This window comes from Geotrypetes seraphini, chromosome 2 (assembly GCF_902459505.1).
Source record: "Geotrypetes seraphini chromosome 2, aGeoSer1.1, whole genome shotgun sequence".
Classification (NCBI taxonomy): Eukaryota; Metazoa; Chordata; class Amphibia; order Gymnophiona; family Dermophiidae; genus Geotrypetes; species Geotrypetes seraphini.
This window is the reverse complement of record NC_047085.1, coordinates 328,745,577-328,763,870: the sequence shown is the minus strand read 5'-3', so window position 1 is coordinate 328,763,870 and position 18,294 is coordinate 328,745,577. Positions and strand designations below refer to the sequence as shown.

At 43.1% G+C, this 18,294-nt stretch overlaps 1 protein-coding gene across 1 annotated transcript in view; it reads right to left on the bottom strand.

The window, feature by feature from the left end:
* Positions 1–18,294, bottom strand: part of SLC6A20 (solute carrier family 6 member 20) — a 101,126-nt gene that overhangs the window by 21,380 nt on the left and 61,452 nt on the right. Inside the window, exons 7-9 of the mRNA XM_033930177.1 lie at positions 11,865–12,027; positions 8,899–9,103; positions 2,470–2,629 (exon numbers count right to left, since the gene is read on the bottom strand). Coding sequence (XP_033786068.1) covers positions 2,470–2,629; positions 8,899–9,103; positions 11,865–12,027 — 528 coding nt within the window. The remainder of the gene's footprint in view (positions 1–2,469; positions 2,630–8,898; positions 9,104–11,864; positions 12,028–18,294) is intronic.

The following is an 18,294-nucleotide window of genomic DNA, read 5'->3' as shown; positions in this document are numbered from 1 at the left end:
GCAGTGGGGGGGGGGGGGGAGGGGGCAGGAAAGGAACGGGGAAGGGCAGGTATCTGCGCCCTCACCAAGATGATTCCTGGGTGGACCGCTCTCCCCCTACTATGCCACTGCCTGGTGGTCTAGTGGGAAAGTCAAGGAAAGAGTGATGACCCAATCCTGGTAGCCAAGTTGAGACTAGAGGCGGAATGGTTACTGGGGATCATTCCTGCCCCACCTATACCCCTACACCAGTGTTCTTCAACCTTTTTACACCAATGGACCAGCGGAAATAAAATAATTATTTCATGGACCAGCAAACTACTAAGACTGAAATTTAAAACCCCCATCTCTGCCCCGTCCCTGTGAGCTCAGTCCCCGCAAATCATCTAATCCCATCCACACAAGCCTCACAAATAGGTATGATTTTATACTGAATGTATTTAATTAAAGTATAAAAAGTAACAATATTCTGTACAATTGTCATTTTATAAATACAAATAATACAGAGCAAGGATCAACAAAACCCCTGTCTCCCCTCCCCTTCACATATATCTACTATCAAGAAAACTGAATAAGTCAAATTATTATAGAATGGTACACAGCTATATCATGCTAATAGAATACCGCAGTCACACATGACAGGAATAGTGTTAGGGGAGTGCAACTAGGGTAACTGCCTCCTGGTCAGAGAGAGCCCTAAGCCAGCTGGAAGCTAAAGAAGAACTGCCCGGGCTTTGCAGCCCCAGTTATGTCAAACTGGATGCATATTTCAAATCTGATATGTTCTAATCACAAAATAGAAATAAAATTATTTTTTTCTACCTTTTGTCGTCTCTGATTTCTGCTTTCATCATCTTTTCACTCTCTTCCTTCCAGCGTCTGCCCTGTCTCTTCAGTATAGAATCTGCTCCTTCCATCCACTGTCTGCCCTCTCCCCCTTCCATATGGTATCTGCCTTCTTTCTATGCCCCTCTCCCCTTTCAATCCAGCCTGTGCTCACTCTCTCCTTTTTACATGATTCATTCCAGCTTCACTGCTCTCTTCATTTTTATCTCTCCTACACCAGATCTAGCATCTTTGTTCCTCTCTCATTTCTCTGCTAACCTCCTTTCCAGCATCAATCTCTCTCTACTTTCTCATTTTTCTGTCTCTTCCCTTTCCCTCATCTGATCTCTCCATTCCACTCTGACTTTATCCCCTCCTCTAATCTCCCTGCCAGCTGTTTCCTTCCTATTTTCCTTCCTCCCTTGTCCAGCACTATCCCTTCCCTCCTTCCCCTTATCCAACAGTAACTCTCTTCCCTTCCCTTTCCCTCCACCCCTGTCCAGAAGTACCCCTTCTCCCTTCCCTCCTCCCCCTTATCCAATAGTAATGCTCTTCCTTTCCCTTTCCCTCCTCCCCTGTCCAGGAATACCCCTTCTTCCTTCCCTCCTTCCCTCTCCAGCCAATTTTTCCTCTCTCTATCCTAGTGGCAGCTCTGTGTACTTTTAACTTCGCCACAGAGCTTCCGCTAGCAGTAGTTTAGATGCGGTTTCATCAGGCAGCCTCGGGCCTTTGCTAGGCCGGCCTGCTTTGGTAATGCGAGGCGGACCGACCTAGCAAGGGCCCCGAGGCTGCCTCATGAAATCATGGCTAAACTACTGCAAGCGGTAGCTGTGTGCTGAAGTTAAAAGCACACAGAGCTGGTCCGGGAGTGGGGAGACAAGATAAAGGCAGGAGGCCCGGCATACGCAGCGAAGGCAGGAGGCATAAGCAGCAGGAATCCCGGCGAAGGCATAAGGCATACGTGGCAGGAGTCCCGAATCCTTCATGGACCGGCAGGAAATTTTAGCGGACCGACACCGGTCCGTGAACCGGCGGTTGAAGAACACTGCCCTAGACTACCAGTGATTGTAAGATTGGCTCAGAGGATCGTATGGATGGGGTGGGGGGAGGGAGACAAATAGAATAAAGCACACATTTTCAGCTTCTATGAAAAACGCCTGCTCAATTTCATCTGAAACCAAAAACATGACAAAATATCCTTCCAGGGATTTTCTGGCCAGTTTTGGTACTGTAACTGAAACCAAACCAAAATTTGGTTGGCCAGGGTGTGGCACAGTGATTAGAGCTATAACCTTTGCTCCCTGAGGTTGTGGGTTCAAACCCCACACTGCTCCCTCTGACCCTGGGCAAGTCACTTAATCCTCCACCGCCCCAGGTACATTAGATAGACTGTGAGCCCATTGGGACAGAAAGGTAAAATGCTTGAGTACCTAACTGTAAACCATGTAATACACCTTGCCCAAGTGGTATGTCAAATCCCTTTACTCCAGGTGCTATTAGAGAATACTATTTTAGCTCTCAGATTTTGGGTGACTAGTTTTTAGTGCCCTTTGTAGAACTGCCTCCATTATAGGCAGACCCAGTTGGGAAGTACATGCCCATTATTTTAAAATGTTATATCTCCCTTCTATATATAGCTGTGAAAGATTCTGGTCAGACCCTTACCTTTTTAGACCATAAACATAACAGATGGCAATGGTTTCCACTAAGACAATCAGCAGCAGTGACAGAGTAGCTGCATAATCATTAAATATGTCAAACCAGTAATTTCCAGATTCCATGGTGAATACTAATCCAATAATGCAGTTGATGAAGCACACCAAACCTTTGAGAACAAAACAATAGTGTTAGCTCTTCCTTGGAAACTAAATAGCATACGCCGATTGATTCATCTTTGTAAAGCAGTGGTGCCACCTCCTGGCTCAATTTTGTCAAATGTAAGGCACTGCATGCCTAGGAAACAGTGCAAGTATCTTGTACACGCTTGTGTTTCATAGAATTAAAAACTGCTGCTAAGTATACTCCAGCTGAACTATGATGCATAGGGAGAGAATGGCCAGCATTTGAAAAAACATGATTGTGCTCTTGTACAAGTCTCTGGTGAAGCCCCATTTAGAATACCGTGCAATGGAGACCGTACCTTCAAAAAGATATAAACAGGATAGAGTTAGTCCAGAAGGCAACTACAAAGTTGGTCAATGATTTCTGCTATAAAGTATAAAAGGACAGACTTGTAGACTTCAATATGCAGGGCTTTTTATTTTAGGGGGTACTCGAGGGGGTACTAAGTACTAGCACCTTTTCCAGTGCTTGATAAAAATGACCTGTAGACCCCAAGAATTAATAAAAGGGCTCTGGTTTCACCCACTCATTGCTGTATTTTCATGGATTCTGTGGCTGGTTACAAGGAGCCTGGCTGCTTTGGTGGGTCGCTCAGTGATCACCCCACTCCTGAAGAAAGGCCTGGTATTTGAGTACTAGAATCTTTTTTGCTACAAAAAACTACACTATCAATATGTATACAGTACTTTAGTAGAAAGGTGAGATAGAAAGAGAAGATATGATAAAGACATTTAAATGTCTCTGTGGCATTAATGTACAGGAGGTGAGTCATTTTCAAATGAAGAAAAACTGTGGAATGAGAAGGCATAGGATGAAATTAAGAGGCAATAGATTCAGGAATAATTTTTAAAAAATTTATTTTTGCGAACACAGGGTAGACACATGGAATAGCTTCCTTGAATCTGTATTCAAGAAAGCATGGAACATGCAAGTGGGATCCCTTATATTGAGGAGGAGATAGTAGATGCTGCAGATGGGCAGACTGGATGGGCCATTTAGCCTTCATCTGCCATCATATTTCTATGAGGTTTAGTTTCTTATTTTTATAATAGCCATTCTATAATAATAAGGCTATCCTGCATTGCACAGTATGAATTCCTCTTGGCTTAAGTGCAAGAGCAGGATCTTTAGCTATTACGATACAATAAATAGAAACATGTCTTTTAGACATGATACAAAAATGATTATTCTTTATAATTTAAAAAAAAAAAGCAAAAAATTTTGGGACCCTTTTACTAATGCATGCTTACCACGAGGTGTGCTCAGGTATCCCACAATGCTACTACTATTTATCATTCCTATAGCATAAACAGCGCTGAAAGGCAGATGCAGCACTGTATATTTAACATTCAATAGACGGTCCCTTCTCTGAAGAGCTTACAATTTAATTTGGACAGGCAGACAGGACATCTTAGGAGTTTCTGGCAGAAGGAATGATACAATGGGTAAAGGTATCCGATAGTGGGTGTTAAGAGTTGAAAGAAACTTCAAAAATGTGGGCTTTTAGCTTGGATTTGAATACTGCTAGAGATGGAGCATGATGTATTGACTCTGGCATATAGCGTGGCAAGAAAAAAGGGACGGAGTCTGGAGGTGGCGGTGGAGGAGAAGGGTACAGATAAAAGGGACTTACCTGATAAATGGAGTTCACGGGAGAGCATAGAAGGAGATGAGTGAGGAGAGCTACTGAGGCTATAGAGGGAATGCACTTGTAAGTCAGTAAGAGGAGTTTGAACTGTATTTGTGAGTGGATGGGGAGCCAATGAGGTGACGTGAGGAGGGAGTAATGAGAGCGTGCAGCAGCATTTTGAATGGATTGAAGGGGAGAGAGATTGTTGAGGAAGACCTGAGAGAAGTATGTTGCAGTAGTCTAAGCAAGAGGTAATGAAAATGTAGATAAGGTGGTTTTGTGTGGTTTTGTGTTTGATGTGTGCTAGATCCTAAAAAAAAAACAACAGAAAATATTTTTTTGCTTTGGGGTATGGAGGTGGAGAGGAGACTGAGAGGAGGACATGATCGAAACATTCAAGATATTGAAGGGAATTGACTTAGTAGAGAGATTGTTCACCCTCTCCAAGGTGGAAAGAACGAGAGGGCACTCTCTAAAGTTAAAGGGGATAGATTCCGTACAAACGTAAGGAAGTTCTTCTTCACCCAGAGAGTAGTAGAAATATGGAATGCTCTTACAGTGGCTGTTATAGGGGAAAGCAGCCTCCAGGGATTCAAGAAAAGGTTCTGCTGAACCAGAACCTTTGACCTTAGGGCTGCCGCATGAGCGGACTGTGGGGCAATTCTTATGTAAGCATGCATCTTGCTAATGGTTAGTACAGCTACATTGCCGTGTGCTAATCAATTAGTGCGTGGTTAGGGCAAGAGCTCTTACTGCCTAGAAAATAGGTGTCAGTAAGGGCGCATATGCTAATAGCCATGTGCTAATGGGGAAATTAACATGGGATTACAAATCCTCACTACGCGTGTGCTCAGCGCAGTGGGTTCGGTATTTGTGGAATGGATAACAATAACTGAATTTGACAAAAGAGTTTCCAGCCTTGGATCAGATCTTCTAAATGAGCTAAATACTTTGGAACTTATGTACATGTATTTAGATGTTGCACTTTGCCTAGCTGATTTGGATATATGCATTATATGGCCTGGCCTTTATACTTAGCAGTTGCTTTCTCAGGTAGCTGCTTTACATCTCGTTTAATTGATGAACTGTTCTATTTTTTTGTGGTTCCTGCTGTTGGATGAAAACTTGGATTACTACAGACTACTGGTGGAGTTTTTTTTATGACCTATGATGAACTAAGGGCTCATTTGCTTTGCAGTTTTGATGAGCGCCTTGACAAAGTGTGAGATCTTTTTCTCCTCCATGGTTTGTGTGCTGTCTGTTTTCCGCCTTAGCAGATGGAGATAAAGCATTTTGTGTATTAAGTGATTACATTTATCTCTTCCAGTTGGTTTTAAAATTAGAATGTGGCCATCAATAGACATAATGGAAAATGGGGCCATTTTACAGCCGCAATAACAGTGGCCTCAGCGCACAGGAAAGACTTGTGATTTATTTATTTACTAGTGTTTAAGCATTAACGGGTGCTAGAATAGATGTGTAAACTTTTAGCACAATGGGGCGCTGAGGCCCTTCTTTCTTTTTTCCTGCTCCCCCTGTCCTTCAGCACCTCTTTCCTGCTCCCCCTGCCCAGCAGTGGCCCTTCTCCCTTCCTTTTACCTCCCCCTTCCAGCAGCACCCCTTCCCTGCTCCCCCTGTCCAGCAGTAGCCCTTCTCTCTTCCTTTTACCTCCCCCCTGTCCAGCAGCACCCTTTCCCTGCTCCCCCTGTCCAGCAGTAGCCCTTCTCCCTTCCTTTTACTTCCCCCCTGTCCAGAAACACCCCTTCCCTGCTCCCCTAGTCCAACAGCATCCTTTCCCTGCTCCCCCTACCCAGCAGTAGCCCTTCCCCCTTCCTTTTACCTCCCCCTGTCCAGTAGCACCCCTTCCCTGCTCCCCCTGTCCAGCAGTAGCCCTTCTCCCTTCCTTTTACCTCCTCCCTGTCCAGCAGCACCCCTTCCCTGCTCCTCCTGTCCAGCAGTAGCCTTTCTCTCTTCCTTTTACCTTCCCCCTGTCCAGCATCACCCCTTCCCTGCTTCCCCTGTCCAGCAGTAGCCCTTCTCCCTTCCTTTTACCTCCCCCCTGTCCAGCAGCACCCCTTCCCTGCTGCCCCTGTCCAGCATCCGCCAGCCCGGGCAGCCTGGGGGCTTTTGCTAGGCCAGTCCGCCTCACATTATCGAAGTAGGCTGGCCTAGCAAAGGCCCCGCGGCTGCTTGATGAAACCATAGCTGCTGCCACTGCTAGTCCGGGGGTGAGAAGAAGAGGCGTCCCAGCAGTGTAGGCAGATGGCAGGAAGTCAGCCAGCATCGGAGATCAGGGCAGCAGGCAGGAAATCAGCTGAGGCAGGCACAGGCGATCGGGGGCAGGCAAATTATTGTACTGCGCATGTGCGGCACGGTAGTACAAAGCACGAACGCACGTAGCATAGAGATTAAAGTGCGCATGTGTGCTTCGGGTTTTATTATGATAGATTGGGATTTATTAACCGCCTTTATGAAGAGAATTTACCCAAGGTAGAGTATTGCAGGTATAATTCAACATAAAACTTACAATTGTACAAGGGTAAATCAAAAAGTAAAGGCAAAATACTTTTAACGACTTTAATAGAAATAACTATGAGCAATTGAATATTTCACTTTTCCACATAGTCCCCATGGATGCAAGACGACGCAACTAGTTTCTGAATTCCTATAGAAAAGAAGTTTGTTGGCTGCTCCCGAAGCCAGGTGGACACCGCTTCTTTTACTTTATCATGCTTTGTGTTTTGCTCTTCAGGTCGCAGTGCTGCACCCACGTCTTGTTGCTTGTGTCAGTTCTCTCCAGAATACTCTTAGGAATTGGGTCGCAACCTCCACACGCTGTTGCTTGTGCAGATCAGTAAGTTCTTTGGGAACCCATTGTCTGCAGACTTTCCTGTATCCCAAGTCGTCATACATTTTGGCAAATGCAGATCCATTGCTGATATCCAAATTTGCAGCCAACTGAGACACTGTTGTCCTTCAGTCTTCTCTAATCAAGGCGTCTGCTCTGTCAATGTGCTCTTGTGTGTGCAATGTTGATAGGTGGCCAGAACAACCTTCAGCAGTTACACCTGTTCTTCCCACTTTAAACCTTTAACCCACTCATAAGCCTTTCATTGATTCATGATGTTATGTCCATACTGAGTCAATATCTGATGGTGAATTTCCGCAGGTTTCACTCCCTCTGCCCATAGAAAGCGCACTACTCCACGATGTTCTTCGATGTGCAATCTTGCAATAGAGAGTCCATGTTTCTGACCTTGTGGCTGCCACACGACTAAAGGCCGAATGCTGCACTGTGCATGGATGAAGTATTCAACTGGCAATGTTGCATTTCGCTAGCTCTATTCCGGTTATCGCCTAATTTAACAATTGCCTTTAATTTTTGATTTGCCCTCGTATTAACAGCAAAATAATAGTAAAAAGACCAAATATAAACATAAATACAATGAATGAGGTAGAGTTAAAATCAGCAAATTGAAATTTAATAATAGGACTACTATGAAATAGTTTCAAAAATATACTTATTACCAGCACTGAAATTCAGATGAGATATAATATATACTAAAATGATGACATAATACTTATGAAACATCTAATAAGCACAAATCCAAACAAATATGGCCCTAATGCTTTTCTATAATGCAACTTATCCTATAGCAGAGGGGTCAAATACAGATATTAGGTGGGGATAAGATGGGTGGTACAGAGTGCTGGTTATGATAATACTCTCATTTTTAGAGCTATTTATGTATGTATGTAAGAAGTCCACTTACAGTTTTGGAGTTGTCCATTGTTAACACTGATGAAGAAGAGAAAAAAATGGTCCGACCCTAGGCATTATCGTTAAGATTACATTTGGAAATTATCCATTAGAAATGCAAGGGATAATATTCAGCCTGTAGCAGTTTTTAAGCAGCTGATTGCCACGAGGAGAATTAACAATGTCGGGTCATATCCAGGCTCCAGCACCTGGAAGTTAACTAGGCAATGGTCAATAATAAAATTAGGACAGCTTTTATGCTGTCCTAACTTTATCTGCTAACCAGTTAAGTAGCGGCTCCACCCAAACTCCACCTAAGGACTGCCCCTTGATTAACCAGTTTTCAAAGGGCTGGTTAGAGCTAACATTCAGTGGTCCTACCCAGTTAAGTTCTTTTGAATATTGGCAGGTGTCCAAGTCAATAGGGTTTAACCAGGCAGGAGCCCTTCCCTTCGAATATTGGGCCCATAGGTGATGTGTTCATAAAAATGATCACTTGCCAATTACTTTTTCTGGTGTTGTTTGAGGAGACACTCCTCAAATACTTCAGGTGCTCTTATGGTATTAACATCCTATTCCTACTGCCAGTATGATTTTCTATCCTTTGCTATTCCTGCCCCCAAGCTAAGCAAGCTAACTACACCTATGACTTTGATTATTTGCCTATTTTAATAGAAACAATGGGTAAATCTTCTTCAGGAGTTTCTTTGTTTTAAATTCCCAGTCATACACTTTGAAAAATATTTTCTGGGTCTATGAAGGATGGGAAACTAAGGATACAGAAAGCCAGTAGCTAGTCAGAAATAACCCACCACCACACCCACATGCCCACACAACTCATTTTGTGCAGTGGTTGACTTACCTGAGATCATCTCTTTAGGCAGATGGGTGGAAAGGAACTTGCTGTCTGTCAGGGGAGTGAGGATGGCTGCGGTATTCCCCAGCATGCTGCCCAGTCCCAGCATCAGAAGCATCAAAAAATAAAGGATTGACCACAGTTGGGACACCTCCATGTTCTTTATTGCCTCAGAGTAGACTATGAATGCCAAGCCAGTCCCTTGCACAGCCTGCCCATGATATGAACCAAATATCTCTAGCACTGTATTTAGTTACGTGTCACGCAATAAAAACATTTAATAGCTGCTACTTCTTTTTACAGAAATGTAGTCTCAAAAAAATAGAATAGAAAAGGCCTTCCTAAATCAGTTCTGAGGACCCTACAGTCTGTTGGATTTTCAGCTTCTCCAACAATGAATATGCATTTAGAGAAATTTGCACATGCTGTGTCTCCAGTACATACAGATTTAGCTTAGGCCTACATGATTTATAAGTATTTGTGGATCACTCCTGTCTCCTACTAGCCACCAGGGAGACTCCAGTAGGAACCAAGAGAAGATTGGTGGATGAGGAATAGAAGGATCATGGTACCTAAGTTGGGGGTGGGGGTACTTGCATTATATTTATATTTATTATGATTTGATGAATTGCCTTTTTTGACAACATATCAAAGCAATGTACAATGAAACACCTAAAATAGTAGAGACATCTCTACTGGAAAGGAAGCCATTTTGAAAATGGTGGTTGCATTGCTGGTAATACTGACGCATCCACATTATCAGCAATACATTTACTGTGTGATAACTGTAGGCTAAGCATGCTCCCATCAGTTACTATGTGTTAATTATGGCATGGCAATTACAAGGTTTTACCACATTTTAGTAAACCTTAGTAAATCAAGCCTGCAATGTATTATGTTGGGAGAAACATAGCCTCAATGTGCTGTCAACAGGAAGCCAACAATTCCTCCCACATAGCTGTTTGTGTCTTGGCATCATCTATCACTGTGGCTTGGGCCATACCAATCTCACTCTCACTTACCTTCCCCCATTTTTTCAGCAATGCAGCTCCATCCCTTGAAAAACAGCTGGTAGACTTCGTGTAGCCATCCATCCCTATTTCAAACCTTGCTGTGTATTAACGATACCACCGCAAAACAAGGTCTCTACTGTTTGCACTGTGTGTCTGCTTTATAGCACATTAGAGATGTACAGTGTAGGTACTGATTCTTGTCTAATCAGCAGGCAGTTCCTGCACCTGTAATGTGCTGAGAATCTGGTACATGGTGGAGGGACCTTGTTTGTATGATGGAGGCAGCCAGGGACAAACATTTTGGGAGATGTGAAATGCTTGGTACAATTTCTAAGTTCCATGGTGATCTGGTGCCCAGTGTTTGTCAAGCCCTGCCCTAAACAGTTGACCTATAGACAAAATTCCCTCCCTTCTCCAATTCCTAAATGTACCCGATTAGGCTATGTTACTACTTAACTCATGCTGTCACAGGAAGACACTGAAAAAAGGAAAAATAGAAAGTGGGAACAATACCACAGTATCAAGGTGAAATAATGTGGATTATTGTGAAATCAGTTTTCAAATGTGGATAACAAGAATATTATAATCCAGAACAGGGCCCGACATGGTCCTTGTTTCGGCAAAATAGTGCCTTCCTCAGGAGTTTTATTTGCATCACAATCTGAACAAACACATTTGAGACAAACAGCACATATGTATTAAGAAGCCAACAAGCCATGATACGCGCTGATATATACTGTTTGTCTGAAACACAGACCGTGTCGGGTCCTGTTCTGGATTTCACAATAAACCTGATTGTTTTACCTTGATACTGTGGTATTGTTCGCACGTTCTCGTTTTCTCTTTGACTCTCTATGTGGGAAGCTTTGTTCCTGTTTATCTGTTACAGCGGGGACATTGTCAGAGTCACTGCCTGAGTATATGGCTCATAGGCTAAGTACTGCACCTACCCTGGTCTGTGTATGCACTGGATTACTCCATGCCTAATCTAATCTAATATTTGTGTGTCGTACAAACCTAAACAGGCTCTAGGTGACTTGTAGAGGAAAAGGGGAGCTTGGCCTAGACTAGGAAAAGGTAGGGGGAGGAAGAAAGGGAAAGAGGGAAAGAAGAACCTAATTATACTAAGCAAAAGAGCAGGTACATATGGAGCAGTGGTCTCAAACTCAAACCCTTTGCAGGGTCACCTTTTGGATTTGTAGGTACTTGTAGGGCCTCAGAAAAAATAATGTCTTATTAAAGAAATGACAATTTTGCATGAGATAAAACTCTATAGTTTATAAATCTTTCCTTTTGTAATTTATAGTTAAAGAGACATATGATCAAGAAACTGTTTTATTTTACTTTTGTGATTATGATAAACATACCGAGGGCCTCAAAATAGTACCTGGCGAATCGCGAGTTTGAGACCACTGGTATGGAGGAAGGAAGGGGAAGAGGAGAAGAAGAGCCTAATAATACTATGCAAAAGAACAGGTACGTATGGAGATCTTGTAAAATTAATTGTCAAAGAGTAGAGTTTTCTGTTTCTTTCAGAATAGGTCTTGGTTGGCTTCTGTTCTTATTGTCTCTGCTAGATCGTTCCAAATTTTGACGCCCAGGAAGATGAAAGTGGATTGGAAAATTCTTTTGGACTTGAATTTTTTTGTCGACGGGAGGTTCCGCTGAATCCTGTTAAGAATTTTGCGAGAGGCGGGCCATGCAACAGAGAAGAGTTTGATTAGAGAGGCGGCTGAGTTACCGTAGATTATGTGATGTATGATACAGGATGTCTTGAATCTTATTCGGGATGAGAAGGGTAGCCTGTCCACTAGACCTCTTTATGAAGGCAGCATACAGTAATATTTGATTCTCCTGTACCCAGAGGAATAAAATACTACTAGTTCCTGCCGTCGACACTGTGTAAACAGTAAGAAGCAGCTGCTGAAAAGAAAAGTATGAATACTAACAATACCGTACCGTGTTCAGCTCAGCTTCCAAACTGCAGTTTTTAATCTGAGGAAACACAGAGGCATATTTGTCGGGGAAGCTGGCATTCAGGAAGTCTTTCATGTCTGCAAGGTTGTCTGCATTGATGAGTCCTTCTTCCAGATCAAACGTATTGGTCAGCAGCAGTATGACCCTGTGAAGTCAGTGAGACTCAGGTAATTTGGTTTCAGCTGATATTTGAAGAAACGATTTAGGCTCTGATTCGTAGAGGCTTTTCTTCTACACTGTGTCCACAGAAGAAGTCCTTTGATGAGTCAGGCACCAATTTATTTGTTTGTTTCTCATTTTACTATTAACAGTTGTGTGGTTTTTGTTAGTAGTGGAGAGAGATTGAGTAACAGGGGAACGTGTGGCACAGTGGTTAAAGCTACAGCCTCAGCACCCTCAGGTTGTGGGTTCAAAGCCACACTTCTCCTTGTGACCCTGGGTAAGCCCACCAGGACAGATAGGAGAAAATGCTTGAATACCTGAATAAATTCATGTCAGACCATTCTGAGCTCCCCTGGGAAAGCAGTATAGAAAACTGAATAAATAAATTTATTGGTATTAGAAACTTAGTATATGTCAAATTAGGATAACACGTGTGCCAACCCCCCTCCAAAAAAACCCCCCAAACCCAAACACTTGTAATATAACTATGGCAAATTGTTAACTGTGTATTATGTATGTCAACCTGTAACCCATTCTGGGCTCTTTGGGGAGGACGGGATAGAAAATGAAATCAATCAATGAAATCATCCCGATGTGGAGAACAGATTGCAGCTGGCCTGGGTTAATGAACTGTATCAGGCTAAGGTCAAAACCCTTTTTAGAACAAATCTGGCCCAATGCTATTCTCATTCTGGGTTTTAAGAGTTGAGAGAGTCCTTTGATCTCTTTTTCAAGAAATGTGATGGCTTGCAGAAGCTTCCACTAATTTCAATATGGGCAGAGCTGCAGGAGTCTAACTAAACCAGAGCTGAGATTGATTTAGATTCTTAGTTGAACATTAGCTTGGCAACTGCCTAGTATTTGGCCACCCTATTTGGTTCTGGTTATTGGCAGGATTTTTAAAACAGAAATGTAATTTCTGGCATTCTTCTGTCAGTCTTGAATTTAATTTAATTTAACTGTGGCATTTCTATTTCCCTTAACCTTAATAGAAGTTTTAAGTGGATCTCAGATTATATCATCACATACAAGAGTAATCCAAAGTAATACAACTAATGGCCTAAAGACAACTTCAGAATTAAAACACACATAATCCATCCCTTCTTAATTACACAGGTCTAAATAATATTTCTTAAATAGCCAAGATTTCAAACTTTCCCATTAGTAAACTCTCTCCCACTCCTCAGATCTCTGCTTTTCCCCTTTCCCCTGACTTTTTTCTGGTTGTAGAAGAAAGGGAAAGATGAAGGAAGGGAGTGGGGGCTGACTGGCTATTTTTTATTCTATTTGTCAAAGTTGTTAAACTGCAGTTCCTCAGTATAGAAATGGAGATTTCAGATTAACCTGACATAAAGCACAAATCTGTAGACTGATGTGCATTATGAAACATGCATATTTTAATTCCATATTTTAATGCTATTTCTTTGGTTATTTAATAAGTGAAAGATGGCCAAATCATTGATCAAGGAAAGTATCAATGAGCATTTAGAAATAAATAATCTGATGAGAACAAGCCATCATGGTTTCTGTAAAGGAAGATCATGCCAAACGAACCTACTTCATTTCTTTGAGGGGATAAGCGAACAATTGGACAAGGGTGACCCCATAGACATCGTATATCTGGATTTCCAAAAAGCCTTCGACAAGGTACCTCATGAGCACCTACTAAGAAAACTGTGGAGCCACGGGGTGGTAGGGGACGTGCACAGATGGATCAGGAATTGGCTGGCGGACAGGAAACAGAGGGTAGGAGTAAAGGGACACTACTCTGACTGGAAAGGGGTCACAAGTGGTGTCCCACAGGGGTCAGTGTTGGGACCGCTGCTGTTCAATATATTCATAAATGACCTGGAAACAGGGACGAAGTGCAAAGTTATAAAATTCGCGGATGACACAAAACTATCCAGTAGGGTCAGAACTGTTGAGGAATGCAAAGATCTGCAAAGAGACCTGAACAAACTGAGCGAGTGGGCAGAAAGATGGCAGATGAGCTTCAATGTTGAGAAATGTAAAGTCTTGCATATAGGGAAAGGGAACCCGATGTACAGCTATATGATGGGAGGGAGGGTACTGGGGAAGGCAACCTAGAAAAAGACTTGGGGTATTGGTGGACAAAACAATGAAGCTGGTGGCGCAATATGCAGCGGCCTCAAAGAAGGCGAACAGAATGTTGGGCATTATCAAAAAGGGTATCACTACCAGAACAAAGGAAGTTATCCTACCACTGTATCAAGCGATGGTGCACCCGCATCTAGAGTACTGCGTCCAATACTGGTCGCCGTACCTTAAGAAGGATATGGCGATACTCGAGAGGGTCCAGAGAAGAGCGACTAGGATGATAAAGGGCATGGAAAACCTTTCGTATGCTGAAAGGCTGGAGAAGCTGGGGCTCTTTACCCTGGAAAAGCGGAGACTTAGAGGGGACATGATAGAGACTTATAAAATCATGAAAGGCATAGAGAAGGTGGAGAGGGACAGATTCTTCAGACTAGCGGGGACAACAAAAACAAGAGGGCATTCAGAAAAATTGAAAGGAGACAGATTCAGAACAAATGCTAAGAAGTTCTTCTTCACTCAGAGGGTGGAATGCGCTTCCAGAAGAGGTGATAGGACAGAGTACGATATTTGGTTTCAAAAAGGGATTGGATGACTTCCTGAAGATGAAGGGGATTGAAGGATACAGATAGAGGGTAACTATACAGGACAGTAAATGAATAGGGAATACACGATTTAGGTAAAGGATCACTTACAGGTCATGGACCTGGGGGGCCGCCACGGGAGCGGACTGCTGGGCACGATGGACCCCTGGTCTGACCCGGCAGAGGCAATGCTTATGTTCTTATGACCATTTACTAAAATTCCAAATTATTTTATAATAACTAAAGATTTTTCTTAATTATCATGTTTTCTCTGCATGATGCTTCTACCTTAACGGTGCACGCCATGCAGCTGTCTAACAGAGAAGGAAGGGGCTGCAACAAAACATGAAAACCTAGTGAATCCTGTCTGTGCTTTAATTGGAGGAAGAGCTCCCAGTTTCTTACAACAAATTTTTTCATAATTCTGCAGCAAGAATTTGGAAATTATGTAAGATTTGTCAAAATTCTGTGGCACTTTTTCATAAATTTGCATATTATGTTCCCTCTTTAAACTATCCCCCCCCCTTTTTTTACAAAACCATAGCACAGCTTTTAGCGCCGGCCACAGTGGTAACAGCTCCAACGCTCATAGGATTCCTATGAGTATCAGAGCTGTTACCAAGGGAGGCAGGGGGTCCTGTTTGAAGAACAGTGTCTTCTGGGTGTCTTTAAAGCCTTGCAATAAGAACATTTTTTCTTACAGGCCCATTCAGGGTTGATTCTTTCCTGGAAGCAACATAAGAAAGTATATCCCTAGTTATTTTCTATCTGGGTTCCTAAAAATGGGGAAGAACTCAAGGAGGAACTGAGGGACCCTAAATTATATAAGTCTCTGTTTTGTCGAGGAAAAGGGTCTTCGCCTATGCCTTGGTCTTGGCTTTGGTTTGGTCTTTGTTATTCCATTTCCCTGACCTTAACGGTTCCTTTCTGCCAAACTGATTCATTGCAAAGGGCTTAGAGTTGGTCTAGAAGCAATAAAATGGATTGAAGGAGAGTGCTGCCAAAGCCTCACCTGAACCAAGGAACCAAGAACCTGGAGGCTTTCCCCAGCAGCTTTCCTATCACCCCTATATAATGCAGAGCCCTCGGAAGCCCAGGGACTAAAACCTGTACAAGGTGAGGGGGGCAGACCAATTCAATCTAACGCACTAGTAGTGCAAGAAAAGAAGAAACCTCTATAAATATTTGTATGGAGTATAATGACATGAGAAAAAGGTTTATATGGGAGGATAGTGCCTGGAGCTAGAGAAATGGATAACACCAAGGTCAAGATCTAAGGAATAGCAGAAGCAGAGGCCTGTATGTGGTGTCCTAGAAGGTGGAAAAATAACCACTAGAGGATAAGATTGACTTACCTCACTAGTGATTGCAAAGACTACTTCAGAGCTTATTTTGGAAAAATCAAGGGCCTGATATTCAAAGATTTATGCTCCTAACTTTGAGAGCTATGTTCATAAATTGGCTAATTTGGAAATTTTCTAGGGCTGAGTGCAGAAGGTTTACTCAAAATTACACTGAACTCTTAAATTTAAAAACTTTAAAAAAAAAAAATTTAAAAATTTATATACTGTTTACACCTAGATGGTTTCCTAAAGGACATACATAATAAAATAAAACAATAAACACTGTGTATGTGCTGCTTTCTACCTCTAAGTCTGCTTAAACCTCACAAAAAAGCAGCTACAAATAAATGAGTTTTCAAAAAGTGGGTGTTAACAGGGGTGGATTTAGGTGCTAAGGAAAGAAGTTAGGAACTTAGCACTGGTTTTCCGCTCTAGGCTCATAAATCAAGGCAACCAAATGGCAGCTTTAAAACTATGGGGTCCTTTTACTAAGGCACGCAAACCGATTTAGCGCCCATAGAATATAATGGGCGCATTAGCATTTAGTGTATGCTAATCTTTAGCGCGCGCTAAATCGGTTAGCACACCTTAGTAAAAGGACCCCTACGAGCATAACTGTTATGCTCCTAATTTAAGATGAATTTTCAGCTCAAGATTTAGGCTCCTGACTAAAAATAGGGCACCAATGTAAGAGCAAAACTTTAGGAGCTCAGCTTTTTTTTTTTTAATATTGGGCCCCAAATTGTTAACATCCACATTTATTCATTAAAATGAATTTTTCATTTGCACCCCTGTGGATCTGTTCTCGAGTCAACAAAGAAATTAACATTAAACAGAGTACTGACTGCTGAGTTAGTTGTCGTTTAAAGACCTTGGAGACAGAGTCTACCCCTTATATTCGTAGTGTTCCCGCTAAGCTGCGCTGGGGTGCGTTGGCGCACAAAATATTACCTCGCAGCGCACAAGTTTCTCGTCACAGCGCACACAGTGTAGAGCACAGTTCTTCAACCGCCGGTCCGCAAACAAAATCTTGCCGGTCCGCGAAGGATTCGGTCCCCGCCGCAACGAAAGGCCGGCGTCAGCTGACTTGCAACTTCCTGTTGCAGTCGCTGTGCCGGGACTCCTGCCTTCCACCGCGTTTGCCTCCTGCCTTGTCTCCGCACCTCCAGACCAGCAGCGGCAGCTGTGTATGCTTTTAACTTCGGCACAGAGCTGCCCCTAATCAATAGTTTAGCGCGGTTTCATAAGGCAGCCTCGGGGCCTTTGCTAGGCCGGCCCACATCGCATCATCGAAGCGGGCCGGCTATCAAAGGCCCCGAGGCTGCCTCATGAAACCGCGCTAAACTATTGATTAGGGGCAGCTCTGTGCCGAAGTTAAAAGCATACAGAGCTGCCGCTGCTGGTCTGAACTCTTGGGCCGCTGAAGGAGGGCAAAAAGCAGCTGTCCTGGAGGTTTCCCTTCCTCTCGCCTTTACAGGTTCCTTTTTTCCACCTTTTTTTTTTTTCCTTCAAACGGCAACGGGCCCCAGCATCGACATCAATCAAGTAAGTTCCACTGTCAATCAAGCGGTTCTGCTCGGCCAAAGCTTCCCCTGTGACATGAGCCACCCTCAGGGGAAAGAAAGTGACCCACAAAGGTGAGGGGAAGGGGGGCAGATGATGGAAGTTGGGGGGGGGGAGAGAGAGAGAGAGAAGGGGCAGATGATGGAATGGAGGAGATGAGAGAGAGAGAGAAGGGGACAGATGATGGAAGTGAGAAGAAGGGAGAGAGAGCAGAAGGCAGATGGATGTCAGTTGAGAAGGGAGAGCAGATGCTGAATGGAAGTGGGGAAAGAACACATACTGGATGGAAGGAGGAGATAAATAAAGGGGGAAGAAAATAGTAAGATAATGGAGGGGTGAGGGAAAGGGGTGACAAGCTGTGTGTAGACACAGTGAAAAGAGGGAAACGGGACTAAATAGTAAGAAAGAATTTAATTTAGATGGAGGCAGAAAATAGAGAAGGAAGACCAGAGAAGAAAAGGGAAGAGAGAGCAGAGAATGATCAGATCTGAGTGGAGGAAATGAGAAGAGAGATATGCTAAAAACCACAGGGGGGAGGGAAGGATAGAGATGCAGTTATTTTGAAGCTACACTGTTAAGTTAATATGCTGTTGGTAGAGTTGCAGTGGCATCCTAAACATATTTCTGGCAAGCCAACTGTATATGGTGACATTATTAGAAGATGACTGTGTGAAACTTTAGGGAACTTGGATGCCAATCAGTTTT